General features: G+C 41.3%; 1 protein-coding gene across 2 annotated transcripts; it reads right to left on the bottom strand.

Annotated features, from left to right (window-relative positions):
• Window positions 1–901: 901 nt before the first annotated feature.
• On the bottom strand, window positions 902–18936 carry mnta (MAX network transcriptional repressor a). Of its 2 annotated transcripts, none has more exons than XM_077610695.1 (6): window positions 18679–18936; window positions 14708–15320; window positions 13527–13568; window positions 13300–13411; window positions 3052–3244; window positions 902–2967 (listed from the first exon to the last, which is right to left on the bottom strand). In XM_077610695.1, exons 2-6 carry the CDS (start codon window positions 15151–15153, stop codon window positions 2327–2329), a joined length of 1434 nt encoding a protein of 477 aa, XP_077466821.1. In that variant the 5' UTR covers window positions 15154–15320; window positions 18679–18936; the 3' UTR covers window positions 902–2326. The 2 variants fall into 2 exon arrangements, with proteins under 2 accessions (XP_077466821.1, XP_077466820.1); XM_077610694.1 differs by lacking the exon at window positions 18679–18936 and adding an exon at window positions 18055–18666.
• Between the last annotated feature and the right edge of the window lie 250 nt (window positions 18937–19186).

The following is a 19186-nucleotide window of genomic DNA, read 5'->3' as shown; positions in this document are numbered from 1 at the left end:
AATGAAAGTGTCGCCGTATTGGCAAAATTAAGATGTGTGTTGCAGCAATTAGAAAAATGTACACATTTATTTCAGCAGTTACATTCAATGAGTGTTTATTTAGACGGATAATTTCCTTTTCTTAGAAGTGTTTGGCTTTTTATGAGCTCAATTTCTTAAAATGGCTAATATTAAAATATACTTTGGTTTTTTTCCAATGAAACTACTGAAATAAATGGTTTGCTTTTATTCTAATTAGTATGCTTCCGTATGTAGGAATGTTACATATCAGAAAAGCTAAATTTACTGCTTGTTTTTTTAAATATATTCCACTGGATTAATAATTTACATTTCTGATGCCAGTTAGAGGTTAATGACACCATATTATTTTATTTTTTTAAACATTCCATTTGATTAAAAAAACAAAAGCGAACTTTAGTATGTTGCTAGTCAGAGGTTAATGACACCCATTGACTAAAATGTGTTCTTTAAGGCAGGCTTCTTGGGCATGGGACCAAATGTATCATACGGTATGCTTCATTATTATGTTAGGAATAAATTTCGGAATTGTTGAAGTCAATGCTCTTCCTGGACTTTTCATGATGAACATTGAGTGTACTTGTTTTGATGCTAATGTGATTACAAACCTCATTTGTAATCCCTAACAACCTCCTCACCCTTATTTTTCAATTGTCATGTTTGTGTACATTCATATTTTTTAATTCATGTTAATTTTATGCTTATCATAAATGCAAAGTTAATGGATGGGAAACTATGCAAAGTTAATGGATGGGAAAATATGCAAAGTTAAATGCAAGTAAACATAATTTCTCGTATGTCACTTAGCCTTTTTTATGTATTGAGAGGAATGTGTATTAAGTCAATTGCACGTGTAGAAATATTTCTAAATCAAGTGCCAGACTTTTGCAAACATTTTATTAATTCATGTTTCATATAGATGTATTCCATATAATTTTCCTAGCGTGAAATTTAATTCAGCCCAGCTTTTACAGGCTATTTACAAGTACGTACAACTTTCACCATAGGGAAAACATGCGTATATTCCTGTCTTTCAGTATCACCATCACTTTTAGACGTGACGTGACCTGACAAATTTAAGTACACGATGACCATTTTGCAGTGGCTGAAGGAGTATTGCTCTGCTGTTAAGCATGTGGTCCCAATTTGGAAAAAAAGTACACTGAACAAATGTTAACATACATGATAATGTACACATTTTCTTTAAAAAAAAGATTAAACAGGGGGCCTATCCATTAAGACCACTTGGAATCTTGAGGTACGTTACGACTTTTTCAAATTAGTCCAAATGTGACTCGAATGGACTTTTCTTTGTGTCGGTCCAATTATTTGTTTGCACTGCAAATATCTTACTTCATTTCGCAAGTTGACTGCCAGTATAATCATCAGGTGGCTATAACAGTTTCTGCTTCTATCTATTATTTATTGCGCTGATTGTATACTAGTGCAGAGCTGCCAACCTCTGTCGACTCCATTTCAGGATTACCCTTGTCCAATTCCAGAGTGAATGTGATTGAAGTCACACAAGACGAATCATTTGTCAGGACTTGTAACTCGGATGATACACAATGCACTCTTGTTACCAAATTCTTCTAGTTTACAGTGCAGTTGAATCAAGATGGTGGAAGCTGTAGCAAGGGTGTGAATTTCAATTGGAAATTTGGTACTTTTCTGAAACAGTTCCTTTAAAAAATAGATAAATAATGTAAATGTTTTTTGGATTTCCTGAGTTTAGGGAGGTTGTCCAGAGTAGTTGGCAGCTCTGCTAGTCACATAACAGGTGTGTTGTGACATATTACCCAATTACACTTCATTTGTATGTACCCTTGTTGTAACTATGTATGCCACATACATATACCATATCAGGCAGAATATAAGAGATGTTTTTTTGTTTTTTTAAAGTAAAACGTCTGTCTTTTTTAGGGGGAAACTACAGTTTTGCGTAAACACCTGACAAGTTAAGCCGCCGACTATAGCTTTAAAGCAATAAGATGCCTAAACACAATGGACAGCAGGGGGCGCTTTGGCCACACAAGTCCTTCTAGACTGCAGCTCCACACGCCAGAGTGAAAATCCACTCCGCAAGTTCCATGCAGCAGAGGAGCACGAGTGCCGGTGGAGGGGCGGGGCGGGACTGGTCTGGGCGGGTCTCCTGTTGACTCCCATTCTGAATCTCTGCTTATGGCGCGGGTGGAGTTTGGTCGAGCCGCTCCATTGGTCCACCCGCTGTGGGCCCAACCCGTGCCAATGCCAACCAGTGGACGCCAAGGCGTCCATGTTGCCGTGGGATCTGGGAAGCCATGCCGCCTCAAGCTAGCTTCAGGGTGCTGATGGGAAAGGAGGGCATGGTCACCATGGTGACAGGGTTGAGGACAGTCTGGCCCACTAGCTGCGGGTGGTGGGCCACCACGGTCTGTTTGCCCATGAGGGCGGCGGTGGCGGTGGGAGCCTGGCCGGCGGCGCCGTTGACGTGGCCCAGAGTGTGCGCGATGTGGCTGATCAAGGTGGGCTGGTTGACTGCTACGGGTTGGGGGTAGAGGGCGGGGAGCCGGGGACTCACGTGGGCCACCGGGTGCACGGTGATGTGGCCCACCGGTTTGGGCATCCCCGTCTGGATGACGTGGTTGACCGCTTGGATGACGGACGGGTGAGAGACGGGCGCGTGGGCGATGACAGTGGGGTGCAGGGCAGGCTGGCCGGCACTGACCACGGCGATGGGAGGCTTGGCCGGCGGCTGCAGTGTCGAAAGGCGCTGGGCCACGAAGGACGGCGCAGGGGCGCTTAGAGTCAGAGTGCGGCAGACCATGGGGGCAGGCTGGGCGACGACGTCGGCTTTAAGGGCCGGGGCCGGTGGTGGTGGTGGTGGTGGGACGGCGGGCGACGCGTTGAGAGGTCTCGCCACAACAGCTTCATCATCCTGCTCGTCCTCATCCATCGCCTCTTCGCCTTCTGTCATGACGGGCAAAATAATCTTGAGTAAATTTGGCGAAGATTGGGCGGCTCACCCACCCACCCGCCTGCCTGCCTGCTCACCTGAAGCGGTAGAAGTGGAGGCCTGGTCCTCCTCGGGCTGCGTCGTCTGCCGCAGGACGCGGTCGATCTCCACCACGTCCATCCACTGGCTCAGCTCGTTCTTCAGCTCCTCCAGGTGCTGCTGCGTAGCAATCTTCTCGCGGGCCAGGCGCTCCATGTCGTGCTCGTACTCCTTCTCCTTGCGCTTCAGTGTCTGCCGAACACAAACACTGTACTTTAGTCTCGCAGTATTTCACACTTGTTTATATCAATATTAAGGGTGACCCAATGGGATTCCATTTGGGTCTGGATGTTTTGCCGATGCTGATCTGACGCCAATCTATGCCCATAATTTTAAAACTGTAAAAATAATGCAAAAGAGAATGCTAAATATATAAATAAATATTGAAAAATGAGGTCCTCCAAATTGACAATTTGTCATGAGTTAATATTTGCTGCCACCGACAGTAATAAGTAGCGCAATAACAGTTCAATTTTATCCCTTTTTAATGCTCAAACTGTCATAAGAATAACTAAAACGTCTGTCTTGTGTGTAGTTTGGCTTCCCACATTTAAGGTTTGGACTTATTGCTTGCCATTGCTGGCGCTGGACGCCCAATCCATTTTGACTGGGACAGGCAGGCAGACAAAATGGATTGGGTGTCTAGTGCCAGCAATGGCAAGCAATAAGTCCAAACCTTAAATGTGGGAAGCCAAACTACACACAAGACAGACATTTTAGTTATTCTTATAAGACAGTTTGAGCATTAAAAGGGGATAAAATGGTACTTAAAAGGGATAGAACACCTAATTAATGTACAACCTGTAACCTGAGGAGAAAAAAGACATAGGAATAGGCAAAATAGTCTCGTTTTCAATCAAATGCAAGTTCTCGGGTGATTACGCATTATTCACTGAAGACACACATGTTGCAGCCCTACTAGTAAAAATGGATATACTAATTTAGTGGATTGGATTTGTAAAAATACTTGCTCTAAAAATGCAATTTCACAATTAGGATCTTTTCGTAAGCAAACTTCCTGCTTCCATTGTGATTGCGGGTGTGGACTTTCGAAGCGAACGTTGACAATGCATCAAAAAAACAATAATGATGTGACGGGAAACCTTTTCAAATGGAATTTGTCAACACAGGTCATTGTATCGAAGCCCAGTTTTGAGTTTGGGAATAAATGCAAATCGGCAAGGGGAGGAGGGGGGGGGCGTTTGTTAATTGGGCGGGGCATCCAGGGAATGACTCTGTGACCCAGTTTTCCCCTGAGCTGCAGGTCAGCTGACACGCAACCAACCACACTTCCTAAATCAAAGTTCCAAAGCAGGTTTTATGGGGGTAAAAAAGCAACATCTCCATTTACTTTGAACACATACGTAAGCGCTTGCGAGTCGTTGAAATATTTGCCCGCATGGGCGTCCACGTGCGCGCAGCGAGAACACAGCGTCACGTCGAGTTCCAGCAAGCCCGAGCATAAAAGCATTTCCTGATCGGCTGGACTTCCTGCTCGCATTCACTTGGCAAGGCTGCGTGCACGCCCGCCACTCGCTCGCTCACCGTATGTTTAAAGGGCGCATTTTGTTAAGCACACGTTTGAGGCCATGTAGAAAAAAGGTGGGCACCTGCTCTTTATTTTTATCCTGGATTAGAGTCGCCAATTGCTCCACCCTGCATCGGCCAAACCACAAACCAACAATCCTGATCGTGTCACAAGAAAGAATGGAGCCAGTCTTTTCTACAAATCGTACATACAGACGCTCCCCTACTTACGAACATTCAACTTACGAACAACGGTACATACGAACATGTCTGCAAATTGCATTTAAGTCCAACGACATAGTATAGTAAGGCTTATTTTCTTTAAAAACGACACAGTATAGTAAGGCTTTTTTTTCTTTAAAAACGACATAGTATATTAAGGCTTTTTATTTACAAAAAAGACCATGTATAGTAAGGCTTTTTTCTTTAAAAATGACCATGTATACTAAGGCTTTTTTGTTTAAAAAAGACCATGTATAGTAAGGCTTTTTTTCTTAAAAAACGACATAGTATAGTAAGGCTTTTTTTTCCTAAAAAAAGCGACAGTGTAGTATGGCTTTTCCCCCTAAAAAAACGACATAGTATAGCATGGCTTTTTTTTCTTGAAAAACGACATAGTAGAGGAAGGCTTTTTCCCTAAAAAACGACATAGTATAGTATGGCTTTTCCCCCTAAAAAACGACATAGTATAGTATGGCTTTTTTCCTTTAAAAAACGACATAGTATAGTATGGCTTTTTTTCTTAAAAAACGACATAGTATAGTAAGGCTTTTTTTCTTAAAAAACGACATGGTATAGTATGGCTTTTCCCCCCTAAAAAACGACATAGTATAGCATGGCTTTTTTTCTTGAAAAACGACATAGTAGAGGAAGGCTTTTTCCCTAAAAAACGACATAGTATAGTATGGCTTCCCCCCCTAAAAAACAACATAGTATAGTAAGGCTTTTTTCCTAAAAAACGACATAGTATAGCATGGCTTTTTTTCTTGAAAAACGACATAGTAGAGGAAGCCTTTTTTTCTTAAAAAACGATATTGTATAGTAAGGCTTCTTTTCTTAAAAAACGACACAGTATAGTAAGGCTTTTTTTCTTTAAAAAATGACATAGTATAGTAAGGCTTTTTTTCTTAAAAAACGACATGGTATAGTATGGCTTTTCCCCCCTAAAAAACGACATAGTATAGCATGGCTTTTTTTTCTTGAAAAACGACATAGTAGAGGAAGGCTTTTTCCCTAAAAAACGACATAGTATAGTATGGCTTCCCCCCCCTAAAAAACAACATAGTATAGTAAGGCTTTTTTCCTAAAAAACGACATAGTATAGCATGGCTTTTTTTCTTGAAAAACGACATAGTAGAGGAAGCCTTTTTTTCTTAAAAAACGATATTGTATAGTAAGGCTTCTTTTCTTAAACGACATAGTATAGTAAGGCTTTTTTTCTTTAAAAAATGACATAGTATAGTAAGGCTTTTTTTCCTAAAAAAAACGACATAGTATAGTATGGCTTTTTTCCCCTAAAAAAACGACATAGTATAGCATGGCTTTTTTCTTGAAAAACGACATAGTAGAGGAAGGCTTTTTCCCTAAAAAACGACATAGTATAGTATGGCTTTCCCCCCTAAAAAACGACATAGTATAGTATGGCTTTTTTCCTTTAAAAAACGACATAGTATAGTATGGCTTTTTTTCTTAAAAAACGACATAGTATAGTAAGGCTTTTTTTCTTAAAAAACGACATGGTATAGTATGGCTTTTCCCCCCTAAAAAACGACATAGTATAGCATGGCTTTTTTTCTTGAAAAACGACATAGTAGAGGAAGGCTTTTTCCCTAAAAAACGACATAGTATAGTATGGCTTCCCCCCCTAAAAAACAACATAGTATAGTAAGGCTTTTTTCCTAAAAAACGACATAGTATAGCATGGCTTTTTTTCTTGAAAAACGACATAGTAGAGGAAGCCTTTTTTTCTTAAAAAACGATATTGTATAGTAAGGCTTCTTTTCTTAAAAAACGACACAGTATAGTAAGGCTTTTTTTCTTTAAAAAATGACATAGTATAGTAAGGCTTTTTTTCTTAAAAAACGACATGGTATAGTATGGCTTTTCCCCCCTAAAAAACGACATAGTATAGCATGGCTTTTTTTTCTTGAAAAACGACATAGTAGAGGAAGGCTTTTTCCCTAAAAAACGACATAGTATAGTATGGCTTCCCCCCCCTAAAAAACAACATAGTATAGTAAGGCTTTTTTCCTAAAAAACGACATAGTATAGCATGGCTTTTTTTCTTGAAAAACGACATAGTAGAGGAAGCCTTTTTTTCTTAAAAAACGATATTGTATAGTAAGGCTTCTTTTCTTAAACGACATAGTATAGTAAGGCTTTTTTTCTTTAAAAAATGACATAGTATAGTAAGGCTTTTTTTCCTAAAAAAAACGACATAGTATAGTATGGCTTTTTTCCCCTAAAAAAACGACATAGTATAGCATGGCTTTTTTCTTGAAAAACGACATAGTAGAGGAAGGCTTTTTCCCTAAAAAACGACATAGTATAGTATGGCTTTCCCCCCTAAAAAACGACATAGTATAGTATGGCTTTTTTCCTTTAAAAAACGACATAGTATAGTATGGCTTTTTTTCTTAAAAAACGACATAGTATAGTAAGGCTTTTTTTCTTAAAAAACGACATGGTATAGTATGGCTTTTCCCCCCTAAAAAACGACATAGTATAGCATGGCTTTTTTTCTTGAAAAACGACATAGTAGAGGAAGGCTTTTTCCCTAAAAAACGACATAGTATAGTATGGCTTTCCCCCCTAAAAAACAACATAGTATAGTAAGGCTTTTTTCCTAAAAAACGACATAGTATAGCATGGCTTTTTTTCTTGAAAAACGACATAGTAGAGGAAGCCTTTTTTTCTTAAAAAACGATATTGTATAGTAAGGCTTCTTTTCTTAAAAAACGACACAGTATAGTAAGGCTTTTTTTCTTTAAAAAATGACATAGTATAGTAAGGCTTTTTTTCTTAAAAAACGACATAGTATAGTATGGCTTTCCCCCCTAAAAAACAACATAGTATAGTAAGGCTTTTTTCCTAAAAAACGACATAGTATAGCATGGCTTTTTTTCTTGAAAAACGACATAGTAGAGGAAGCCTTTTTTTCTTAAAAACGATATTGTATAGTAAGGCTTCTTTTCTTAAAAAACGACATAGTATAGTAAGGCTTTTTTTCTTTAAAAAATGACATAGCAAGTAAGGCTAAGAGAGTCGGAGAATAAATCTGACTTCTGATTCTTCACCTTCTAGTTGTTGCTGTGGTCCACTGGCAAAATCATTGGGTCAGAACATGAGGTGGGAATCAGGAGTGAGTTCAATTCCACTCTTTGCAATTCTCAAATTGTTTATTGAGGTAATGAAAAGGATAAGTACAACTTCCAACTTTACTGTGGTGCAGTGGCAAAGACAATGGGTCAGAACTTCAGGTGGACTCAAGTTCAAATCAGAAGTGAGTTTGATTCCACTCTTTGCAATTCTCAAATTGTTTATTGAGGTAATGAAAAGGATAAATATAACTTCCAATCACATCATTTCAGAAGACACTGTGGTCCAGTGGCAAGAACAATGGGTTGAAATTGAAGTTGGACACAAGTTCAAATCTGGAGTGAGTTCAAGTCCACTCTTTGCAAATCTCAAATTGTTTATTGAGGTGATGAAAATGATAAATATAACTTCCAATCATCTAATTTCAGAAGTCACTGTGGTCCAGTGGCAAAGACAATGGGTCAGACAGACCTCAAGTTAGTGGATTTGACTGCCATGTGGGAGACTGGGGTTCGAATCCCGCTCTCGTTTGACTGATCACTACACTAGTAGTTCAGTAAATGGGTAATCCTTTTTTCATTAAAATAAAGACTTAGTCATTTTTTTCAGCAAAACTATATTTTCCGGTCAGCCTTCGGCTGACCGGAAGACAGTTGGGAGGGGGGATCCCTGGTGGTGTTCGACAGTCGGCCTGCGGCCGACTGCCGACACCACGCAGTCGTTGACTGGCGACACCGGGACGTGAACCATCGACACCCACGTCGCAGGCAGGTGACTTACCCACTGCACCACGAGGCGGCCCGCCTATACATGATTGGAAGTTATATTTATCCTTTTCATTACCTAAATAAACAATTTGAGAATTGCGAAGAGTGGAATTGAACTCATTCCTGTTTTGAACTTGAGTCCACCTGAAGTTCTGACCCATTGACTTTGCCACTGGACCACAGTGACTTCTGAAATTATGTGTTTGGAAGTTATATCTATCCTTTTCATTACCTCAATAAACAATTTGAGAATTGCAAAGAGTGGAATTGAACTCATTCCTGATTTGAACTTGAGTCCACCTGAAGTTCTGACCCATTGTCTTTGCCACTGGACCACAGTGACTTCTGAAATGATGTGATTGGAAGTTATATTTATCCTTCTCATTACCTAAATAAACAATTTGAGAATTGCAAAGAGTGGAATTGAACTCATTCCTGATTTGAACTTGAGTCCACCTGAAGTTCTGACCCATTGTCTTTGCCACTGGACCATAGTGACTTCTGAAATGATGTGATTGGAAGTTATATCTATCCTTTTCATTACCTAAATAAACAATTTGTGAATTGCAAAGAGTGGAATTGAACTCACTCCTGATTCCCACCTCAAGTTCTGAACCAATATTTTTGCCACTGGACCACAGCAATAACTAGGAGAAGAATCAGAAGTCAGATTTATTCTCCGACTTTCTTAGCCCTACTATACTATGTCGATTTTTTTAAAGAAAAAAGCCTTACTATATACAGACGCTCCCCTACTTACGAACATTTTAACTTACGAACAACGGTACATACGAACATGTCTGCAAATTGCGTTCAAGTCCAAAAATGTTCGCAAGTCCAATTTTGTATTTCGCGCCTTTTTCGGAGTAGTACTTCTTTCCGCCGCTAATACCGACGCCTGGCGCTGTGAGAGCTCAGCTCACCCAGCATCTACCTTCTTCTTCGTTGCACTGTGTAGTCAATGTTTACGAGAACTAAGATTAATTTGCGCTCCTATTCAAAATGAATTGGGAATCGTCAATAGCAACAGATAAATTAGTTTATAAACAATACTTTGTAGTAAAGCAGTGAAATATGGGTTAGTTTTTGGGTAGAACAATGGGGAAGGGGGCTTTTTTCTGACATTGCAGACAGGTGGGCTTGGTTTCTTTCTGTTCTTATAGTTTATATTAGTGCTATTTCCCAATTTCCTTCAAAAGGAATATGAAAAAGTTTTCAGTCAATAACAGTTTGGCGTCCTGCATTTGTTTGTTCATCCCACCTGGCGAGGGCTTTCCCGGTATTCTCCTCCTCACGTTCTAAGAACACGCATGTTATATTCGGTGAAGCTGACACTCTCCATTAGGAGTAATTGGCTGTTTGTCTCAATGTGTGATTGGCTGAAAACCAACCCACGCTGGGACGGGCTTCAGCTCATCAGAGAGCCGCAATGCGAGGACAGACATCACAATGCCTGACACCGAGGCCACGATCTCGTGATGTGAGAAGCCTTCCTTCGCAACTAGCGCACAATGACGCCATCCATCGTCTTCGCCGGTTGTCACGGAAACAGATGTTAGGTTTCCTCAGCAACCAAGATCATTCGCAGTTTTGGACACGACGACAGGTTTGACCAAATGGTCTTCTTAACAACCCTCAGGGTGCATACGTAGGGTCCAAAAAAAAATGGGTTCCTAGGGCTGATCTAAAATGACAAAAGGACTTTGTACCCGCCTCGCCGCCACCGTGCGTGCTCCGAGGAAGACGGAGGCAACGGATGACGTGCTCCGGAAACACACAGACCCACTGAACTGCACGCGCACGTGGCGGCCGTGGCAACAAATGCGGCCGTCTCCGTAGAAACGCACGCAATCCGAGAAGCCGCTAGCGGGCAGATGCTTCCCACATGGCGTCCCGCTAATCGGGTCACCGTGTCGCTAGGACATCAAGTTCCGAGTACCTTTTGTTTTGGTACACATGACTGACACCACCCACCCCCGGCGTACATTTCCTGAGAGATAAGGCCCGACCTCCGCATTGTTTGGGTGGAAATCTAGATCAGTGCAGGAAGAGGCCACATGGAGCGAGTGGAAGGTAAACACTGGTCAAGCTGGCTGTCACAGCGACGAGTGGAGGGAGGGAGGGAAGAGGGAGGGGGGTCCGCCATGCACATGGACCCACACAGACGGGGGAGGGGTAAACAGTCTACTCCCTGACTCACTTGTGCAGCAGTTGAGGACAAGCTGTACTTACTGCGCGCTCTTAAAGGGCCAGCAGCGCATAAGGCCACGTTGCCAACATGCCGCTAAAGCCGGCTGGCTCCGCCCAGGCTCCGGGTCTTGTGACTGCGCCCTGAGCGGAGAGAGCCTCATCTCGCCGTGCCTTCGAGCTGAAACGGGAGAGCTTCACGTGGTGCCTGACAGCTCACAAGTAAACCTTTGTGTCGGGAGGTGGTGGGTGCTAGGGGCTTTTACATACCCTACTGTGGAAGCCAACCACCTAATAAAAACTTCTTATTTTGTGAATGGCATGATAAATCAATAGCAAGGAGTAAGTTGTTCATATTTGGGTAAAATTAACCGTATATGGGGAAGTGACTATTTTGGCTGTTTAAAACAAACAAACAAGAGCAGAAATATAAAACTTCCCAGCATCTAACTCATTGCCTACCACTGATGTCCAATTCCTTTAAACTACAAAAGACCAGCTGTGAATATTTCATTGCCGTCGTTCCAGTCAAAATGGATCGGACGTCTAGGACTGTCGATGGCAGCCAATGAGGAAAAAGGTCAACTATCAAGGTTCAAACTCATCGGCATGGAACTTGGCAATAACAACAGGATTTTGCCTAAAGCCAAGACACAGAATGCAAGTTTGTCTGCTTTTTTTTTTGCAAAATAAAATCCAAAGAGTGGTTTTGTCGGAGGGGGAAAGCCAGCCCCATGCTTACTGCAACTGGCAGCTCGGCCCACGAGTACTCCGAGTCGTGTCTAATGCGGCACTGGGCGGAGAAGCCGAGCGGGGAAGGGGGGCCGCCCGGGGGTGACGTCACACGGCTCCAGCTAGCCATGTGCTCACTGCTCATGTGGCCTTAAAAGCTCAGAGAGGGAGCGGGTGGGGCGGAGCATGTGGGAGGACTAGTACTGCATTAGGGATTATTTTTCAGCCTCTTCAGGCCCGCCTGAACATTTTTTTTTTACTCACATAGACAGGCATTGTTTTATGGGAGACATTTATGTAAAAGATAAAGCAGGAGCTCCAATTATGTTGAACAGGGAAGTAGAAAGACTCGTGACGAGTAGCTTTACTACAGGGCAACGAAGAAAACTACTTTTTTTAGCATACATGCAAGCACCTTTGTAAGCATTAGGCAATTTTAGATGATGTCAATACTTGATCGGAAAGCAGCTGCATTCATTTGGCAAACTCCCCTGAGGAATGCTAAACGGCTTGAGTAAAATTGCATAAATACATGAGCGATTTGCCTTCAATATGGCAACGACGACTATAAAAAACACCTGGAGAAGCACATTATGCTCAACTTAAAGCCTCTTAGTCAAACCTCACCCAAGCTTTCTTTTTGGAACGTGTCCCGAGCAGACGATGCATGCATGCGTTCACACTACATTAGCTTGGTCGATATATTATTGTTGACAAACAGAGTTGGGTTACGCTCTACTACAGCAAGAGGTGGGCTTGGGTGACCAGATCTGCAATAACACTGCCCACTACTACCTCACAATTGACAACGTGCTCAAAACACATTCATCGAACGAACTGATAAAACAAAACAATATAAAGAAATGACCGTACAATTTGCATTAGGCTTTGAGAACACACCTAGGCACCTTCACTTTTAAGTGGTTTATTAAAACTATCATTAATAAATTTGAGTCAAGTCATCTTTGTGATTATCGTAATATCATTTTTTTTAAATGTCTGGCTTTATTTTTACTCTTACATTTCACTTGAATAGGCACAACTTTTTAAGTGGAACACTGAAGAGGCCAAATTGTTTTTGTTTCTTGTTCTTTTTAAACCAAAACAACAGACACTTCTGAACTGACCTATTTTTCTTGTCCAAGATCTTTCTTTTGGTGCGGTTGTCAACATTTGGAAGGGGCCGGCCGGATTTGATTTGAAGAAATCCAATGATATGCATTTTTACCCCATTTCCACAATCTTAAAATAAATCAAAACGGTGCCATTGGTAGCCAATTATAATACAGGGTAGGACCTCTGAAAACAAAGAAACCTGATTCAGCTGGTTTCAAATCCCTAACAAGTATACTAACGAACGATAACAGCAAGCGATAGGAAGTAAATACAGTGTTTTGAGTCAATTTGGGGACAGTTATGCAAGTTGTCATTCATTGTAGTGGCCAGTGTCTACATGCCTATATTAAAACTGAAAAAAAGTCGGTCACTTGCACAAACATTCAAAGAATGTAGACTGCACATTTCAGCGCAAAGCAGGTGACTCGATTACAAATCATGTGTTAAAACTCACATATAGGTCAATTTTTTGGTTAATGGAAACGCGTTTGGTAACCTAGTTTTCTCGCATTGGGTATTCTAGTTTGACAACATGCCTTTTTTCCTCCGAAAGAGCCATCAGTGATGCAACAAAGCAATCAGAACAGGTCAGTCTCTTACCTGGATGTATCTCAGAGCACTTCTCAACACACTCAGATTGGATGTCTTCTTTTCATCGATGTTGGGGATGTTCTTTTTCAGTGTTTCAAAGCACTCCTTCAAGTGGGCCCGTCTGAAGTACACAAGACAAACACACTTTAACAGCATTCTAATAGACTTTATTTACAAGTCCACATTATGCATGACGAGTTAATATGGTTACAATTTGAGGAGGAGCTCAAACTCACCTGTTTTTCTCAAGCTTGTTATGCACCTCTCTGGTACCTGCCCTGTAGGAGCACAAAAAAAAAGTTCATACTGTGACATACCAATGGAAAACTGCATGTCAAAATGTTTTCATGACATAAAATACAGTAGGTCGGTACAAAGATTCACAATTCGCAATATGGCCAAGGCTAAATTGTTAAATGTTGAGAGGTTCAACTACAATTGACACGAAACAAATGTAGACCTCGTGATAGCAGAGCTCAACGAGCTGAAAGGATTAACGCTGGATCTGCGTTTAGCTTTTTTTGTCTTCTTTGTGACACATATTCCAAAAGAAGCAGCAGGCTCAACAAGGGTGTGAAGAAAAGAGCACGAGATAGGAAGAAAACAAACTGGATCACATTATCATCTAAAACAATCCTCACTTCCATTCTAAGTTGAAGTTTTTTCCTGTTTGACTGTGGTGAAATCGTTCTCAATGTTCAGAAGTGAAAAGCTGGGCATGTTGACCAACTTGTGTTCCTTGAATGTAAAGCCAAAACACTTAAAGATTAAATGCCCAAACAAAAACAAGTGTCCTACCTCAGTATAGTTGCACCTAAGTTATGTTGCGTTGCAAAGTTCTACCTGGAAGAAGTTATTTTTGTCTTTTGGCCTCGTAATGGTTAGGATACCTGGAATGCTAAAGCTACTAATGTATTGACCTGCTTTATTTTTAACTCTTTGTTATGTAATGCTACAGATTTTTTTCTAATTTACATGAAGGCTTGGACTAAAGCTGGTTTGCACTAAAAACTGGAAAAAGTTCAAAAGAGGGCCATATATTGCCTAGAATTAAGACAAAAACCTGTTTACTTGAGTGCCGGGTGGGGCTTCAAAAATAAATGTATATAAATGTACTTTTAAGTCCATTTTGATTTTTTTCCCCATACAAAAATCACAATAATCATCTTAAAAGCGTAGTATCGGGGTAGAATAGTGACCTGTAAATCATGATACGGGTTGTGTCTCCAAATATGAGGCAATACACAGCACTAATTGCCATTATGGTAGAATGACTCAAAAATTTAACTCCATAGGAACTCTGCTTGTATCCATAATATTCATTTCAAACTCATTAATTTGGATTAAGTTTGACAACACAAAGGCATGAAAACCATTAACAAGTTGAATGCCATTTGTAGTTATTTAATCGTCTCACCCGCCAGGTCGTTTCTTTTGGTCAATTAAGCGTCCGTCATCAGGAGGACTCCCCCGACTGATGGGTCCGTTCACGGAGGGAGCGGGCTGGAGGGCCTGGCCGGGCGCCGTGGGCTGATGATGGGGGGGTGAGACGATGGAACCGGGATAGCGATGGAGGAGCTGTTGGTGCGTCGGCTGCTGTAAGTTAGTGCTGTTGCTTTGAGAAAGGAGCTGCGTTGGGAGATGCTGGTGGTTCGGAGTGGGCAGTTTGGCATTGGGCTCATCTGGTTTGGGTTGGGGGGATCGCGGCGGCGCGACCACGCTTTGTTCCTGAGGAGAAGGAGGCTCCCTTTTAGGGGATGCCACAGTAGGAGTGGCAGGGTGGGAGAGCAAGGCCACGGGGAGAGAAGGTGAGCCCACGGGGTTGGGTTTCACAACTGGGATGGGGATAACTGCAATGGGCATGGAGGGGGGTAGCAGGGTGGGTGCCACCGGCGCCGGGGGTCGCTCAGTGCTAAGCTCCTCCACTTTAAAAACATTGTTGATACGGCTACTGCAGTTGTACTTGTTCACATCGGTGAGTCTTTGCTCCGTCAGCACATCCAGACGAAGCTTCTCTTTCAGTTCGTCCTCTGCCAAAAACATCGAACACATGCGTTACGCATCTCACAAGGCAACATTTCATCTGACACCCCGAAACCTGTGATGCTTGTTTTCATTTGGGTCTTTAGGTGAGAGGAACAACCACTGCACTTGCACAACAACATCAGTGCTAATTGCCTTAATTTGAGATGGCACAGCACATACTGGGTAAAAATACAGTCCACACTGCATCAATGTGTGAATGAACAAGGGAGGATCGCATGATTAATTATAATATAGAGTGAAGTCAATTTATAAATAAAAAGATCGCAAAACTATGGAGGACCAAATGGGACTGAATGAAATAGATATTTAAATTTACCAATAATTGAGAAGGGGAATTAATGAAATAAAGCCCAGTTCATTTAATATAAAAACAATCATTTCACTGTTTAATTATTTCATGGACACATGTTGCAGCACTTTAAGTATTTAGAGAGTATTTATATTTTAATTCGGTCACATTTGGTCCTCCATACATTGATGCCATCAGTAATCACTACCATGCTTGATAGCGTGGGTTTTAGGCCAGCATAATTCCACAACAGAGACGTGACATGTGCAAATGCAGTATTTCCGATCGCAAATTTATTTAACATTACATATCCTTCTATCCAATAATATGCAAGTCCTCTCTGACGTATGGGTATTTCTAGTTGCTATGGCATCGGTGATGTCATCCAAAGTGGTAATTAAGTCACATTCAGGAGTCCACTTCCAGTCACGTTCACGTCAGAATAAAGACAAAAATGAATATGGTTAAAGTAACAATGTACTTTAGATTAAACTTTACAATAATAATAAGTGATTTTTAATGGATAGGCAGTAGTCTTATGACAAATGATTCTTAATGCGACAAACTACGCGTGAAAGTCAACCACATGAAGGCCTTCCAAAACATGGGCCATTATATAACTGAATGGCAAAACTGGCCTAGTTGCCTACGTGCAGTCAGTGACCTGCTGCACAGCAGCTAAGCAGCAGAGGCTGGAGGAGGAAGACTTCCAACGAAATTAAGATGTGTGTGGGAGGAGCCACGTGTCAGAAGCAAAGTGCTTACTCCACCATGACTGTTCAACTCCAGTGTTTCCTAAACTTGACCTCATTGGATGCCACTAACAGCGCTAGACGTCCAATCCGTTTTTACAGGGAGACTAAAAATTCATGTATATCTAGTTCAACTCCATTTTTTACTTATACAGTATTTTAAAACAAGATTTTTACCCAACAAGCTGGACATGATGTGGAAGAATATAAACAGTGAAATCCTACATATAAAAATGAGTTTTTAAACTGAACAGTAATGGGTCCTGTCTTATGTGCAGAGGTAATCGATTCGCACCCATTACCTTACAATGGAACAGGCATAGACTTATATGACTTAATAACTTTTTTTTTAAATCACTAAAAGACAAGGGAACCCAACAAAGGCGGACGAAGATAGGAGTAACGGGTTCCCTCGTTTGTGTCCCATGTAGGAGTGTTTACACTAACTGGAGATGCTTATTAGAGGACCCCAAAATAAACAAAGTTGCAGTCATCAGCTGTGATGTTACAAAAGCGTGGATTACTGCTTCAAAGTGCTGGCGTGCTAAAAAGGGTTTTACTTTTATAATCTGCCTGTCCTGCAAGAAATGCTATCACTGGGACTCAAAGATGAACATTCACAGTGAGAACACTCCAGATTTAATAATACAAAATAAAATAACTTTTTTTTACTAAAAGTTCAAGTCAAATTACGACAGCCTGGAAACATGATAAGCACACCTGAAACAACAACAAAATTAATTTAGTTCATCCACTGGTTCATTATCCAGATTGAGACCAGATTTACATATTCTGATTGGTTTATTATGTCTTGAAATAGAAATGTAATTGATATAGCTCTCTAAATAAGAAAGTAATAAACTGATATATTCAGATTTTTCTCAATTTTGGTCACTTCTTTAGTTAGAAAGGGTGGTTGCTATTAAAATTCCATAGACACTTCATTTGATTACCGAATTTCATGATCTTTGATTTGCTGTATCGGTGGTGTGTGGTTTTCATTACATTTACTTTGAAATCTATATTCCACATACCTTCCTTATCACAACAGATTGAAACATTATCCCCCAGGCAAAAAAAAGTACATTTGGAATTCAATTTCTCAGGTGAAAATGACATTTGCTGCTCTCTGAACGTATATCGCGTCAATACGAGCGGTAGTGAGTCATCGCCTCTATATAAACAATCTTTGGGAGGGGTTGCCTGGCGCGCACGTGGTGAAAGGGGCGTGGCTGTCGGGTACACGTCACCAGCAGACGGCGCTCGTGGGAGGCAATTTTTTCTTTTCACTAAAATGCAAACAAGCAAAGGCTGCGCGCAGACTCGTTTAAAAGCCCGCGTTGGCCAAATCTAGTGCGCTTGACAGGACAACGTCATTTGAGCCACGCGACGTCGGAGTCTTAAAACTGTGACACCGCCCATCTCACGATCACCCCAATAACCACGCTAGAAAAACAGCATGTCCACATGTTAACATACGTATACTAAAATGCATCACATAGCACTTATTAAAAAGAAAAAAAGTGCAGTTCAGTGTTACGAAAGTACGAGAATTATTTGCCCAGGGCGAATCGCAAACGAACTTTATTAGAGTAGCTCACGCGGGGTGGAGCGGACTTCAACCCCTTCTGAAAACAATTTAAAAAAGAATCGGAAAAAAAAAAGACAACATCTTACCACGTGCTCGCTGCTGTAGCTGGGCCTGCAATTCCAAAAACTTGGCGGCTTCCAGAAGCGTTTCGATGCTCATTTCTGACCACTTGAAAAGATTCCCACTCCAAAATAAAATAAAATAAACAACCAAAAAGCGGGGAGTGGACAAATCAAGCGATCGCTGGGGATTTTTTTTCTAAGGGATTAAAAATAAAAGCAAGCGAAAGCGAGAGGAAACCCCGCGGTTAAGAAGGCAGGAGCGGGGGGAACCGGACACCCCCTTGAGTTGAAACTAGCACTTGTGGGTAGAAGTTCCGAACAAGATGGCGCTCAAAGTAGTAGGAACAAATAAGGTTTGTGAATCACGCAGCGCCGCGTAGCCGCCCACACAGATGACGCCACGGGGAGCCTTCTAAAAGACGGAGTGGCTTCGGACGGGATTTATGACGACCACGACGAACCTACTCCACCAAATATATTCGACACGAACGTGACAAAAACACGAACTACTGATTCATTTTAGCCACATGCTAACGACTGTTAGCTTGTACTCTACCAAGCACATTACAAAAAGCCAGCAATTATACCTTGCGGAGTTGAACTAAACACGTTAAAAATAAGTTTGATATGAGTAAAATTACGACAAACCTTAAAGGATGCACATGATTCGTCCACATGCTAAAGGAAGTGTTGCCACGTGCTATACAAAGCTACTCTGGGGATATAAATACAAGTACAGCTTATATATTTGAACTTAAAACACGTTGTAGTGACCATTTTATGGACGGTATGGTTCGAATTACTCGTCTTTTCACCAAATATCGCTAGAGCACCGTCGAAAATTGTCCAAGACATCTATCACAATCAGATCTGCTTGCATAATTAAGCCTCTGTGGCGTTGTAGAAGCGATGGTGACGTCATTTTAGGGCGTCAAAATGTTTTCTGGTGTGATGTTTGTTTGACGGAACCAGGAAAAAAGGCAACTTTTTGGTTTCGTTTGTGGTCTGCAAAGAAATGAAGTTACAGCGACGTGGAACGCATGAATCGACTGGAATGGAAATTTGACACGTCATATAGCCACGTTACTGCAGCTTTACGACGGGAAAGGGTTTTCAATGGGAAATAATCTACAAGACAAAAAGCAAAGTCATGGTA

Source organism: Stigmatopora argus, chromosome 10, assembly GCF_051989625.1.
Source record: "Stigmatopora argus isolate UIUO_Sarg chromosome 10, RoL_Sarg_1.0, whole genome shotgun sequence".
Taxonomy (NCBI): domain Eukaryota; kingdom Metazoa; phylum Chordata; class Actinopteri; order Syngnathiformes; family Syngnathidae; genus Stigmatopora; species Stigmatopora argus.
The sequence above is the reverse complement of the archived record's forward strand: the minus strand, read 5'-3'. Positions and strand labels throughout refer to the sequence as shown.

Excerpts from the sequence above, each read along its gene's own strand:
- mnta (XM_077610694.1), bottom strand. The coding sequence starts at position 18,127 with ATGAGCATCGAAACGCTTCTGGAAGCCGCCAAGTTTTTGGAATTGCAG. Across the intron at positions 13,569-14,707 it reads CAAAAGAAACGACCTGGCGG|GGCAGGTACCAGAGAGGTGC; the intron begins GTGAGACGATTA and ends GTGCTCCTACAG. Across the intron at positions 3,245-13,299 it reads GTGCTCTGAGATACATCCAG|ACACTGAAGCGCAAGGAGAA; the intron begins GTAAGAGACTGA and ends TGTGTTCGGCAG.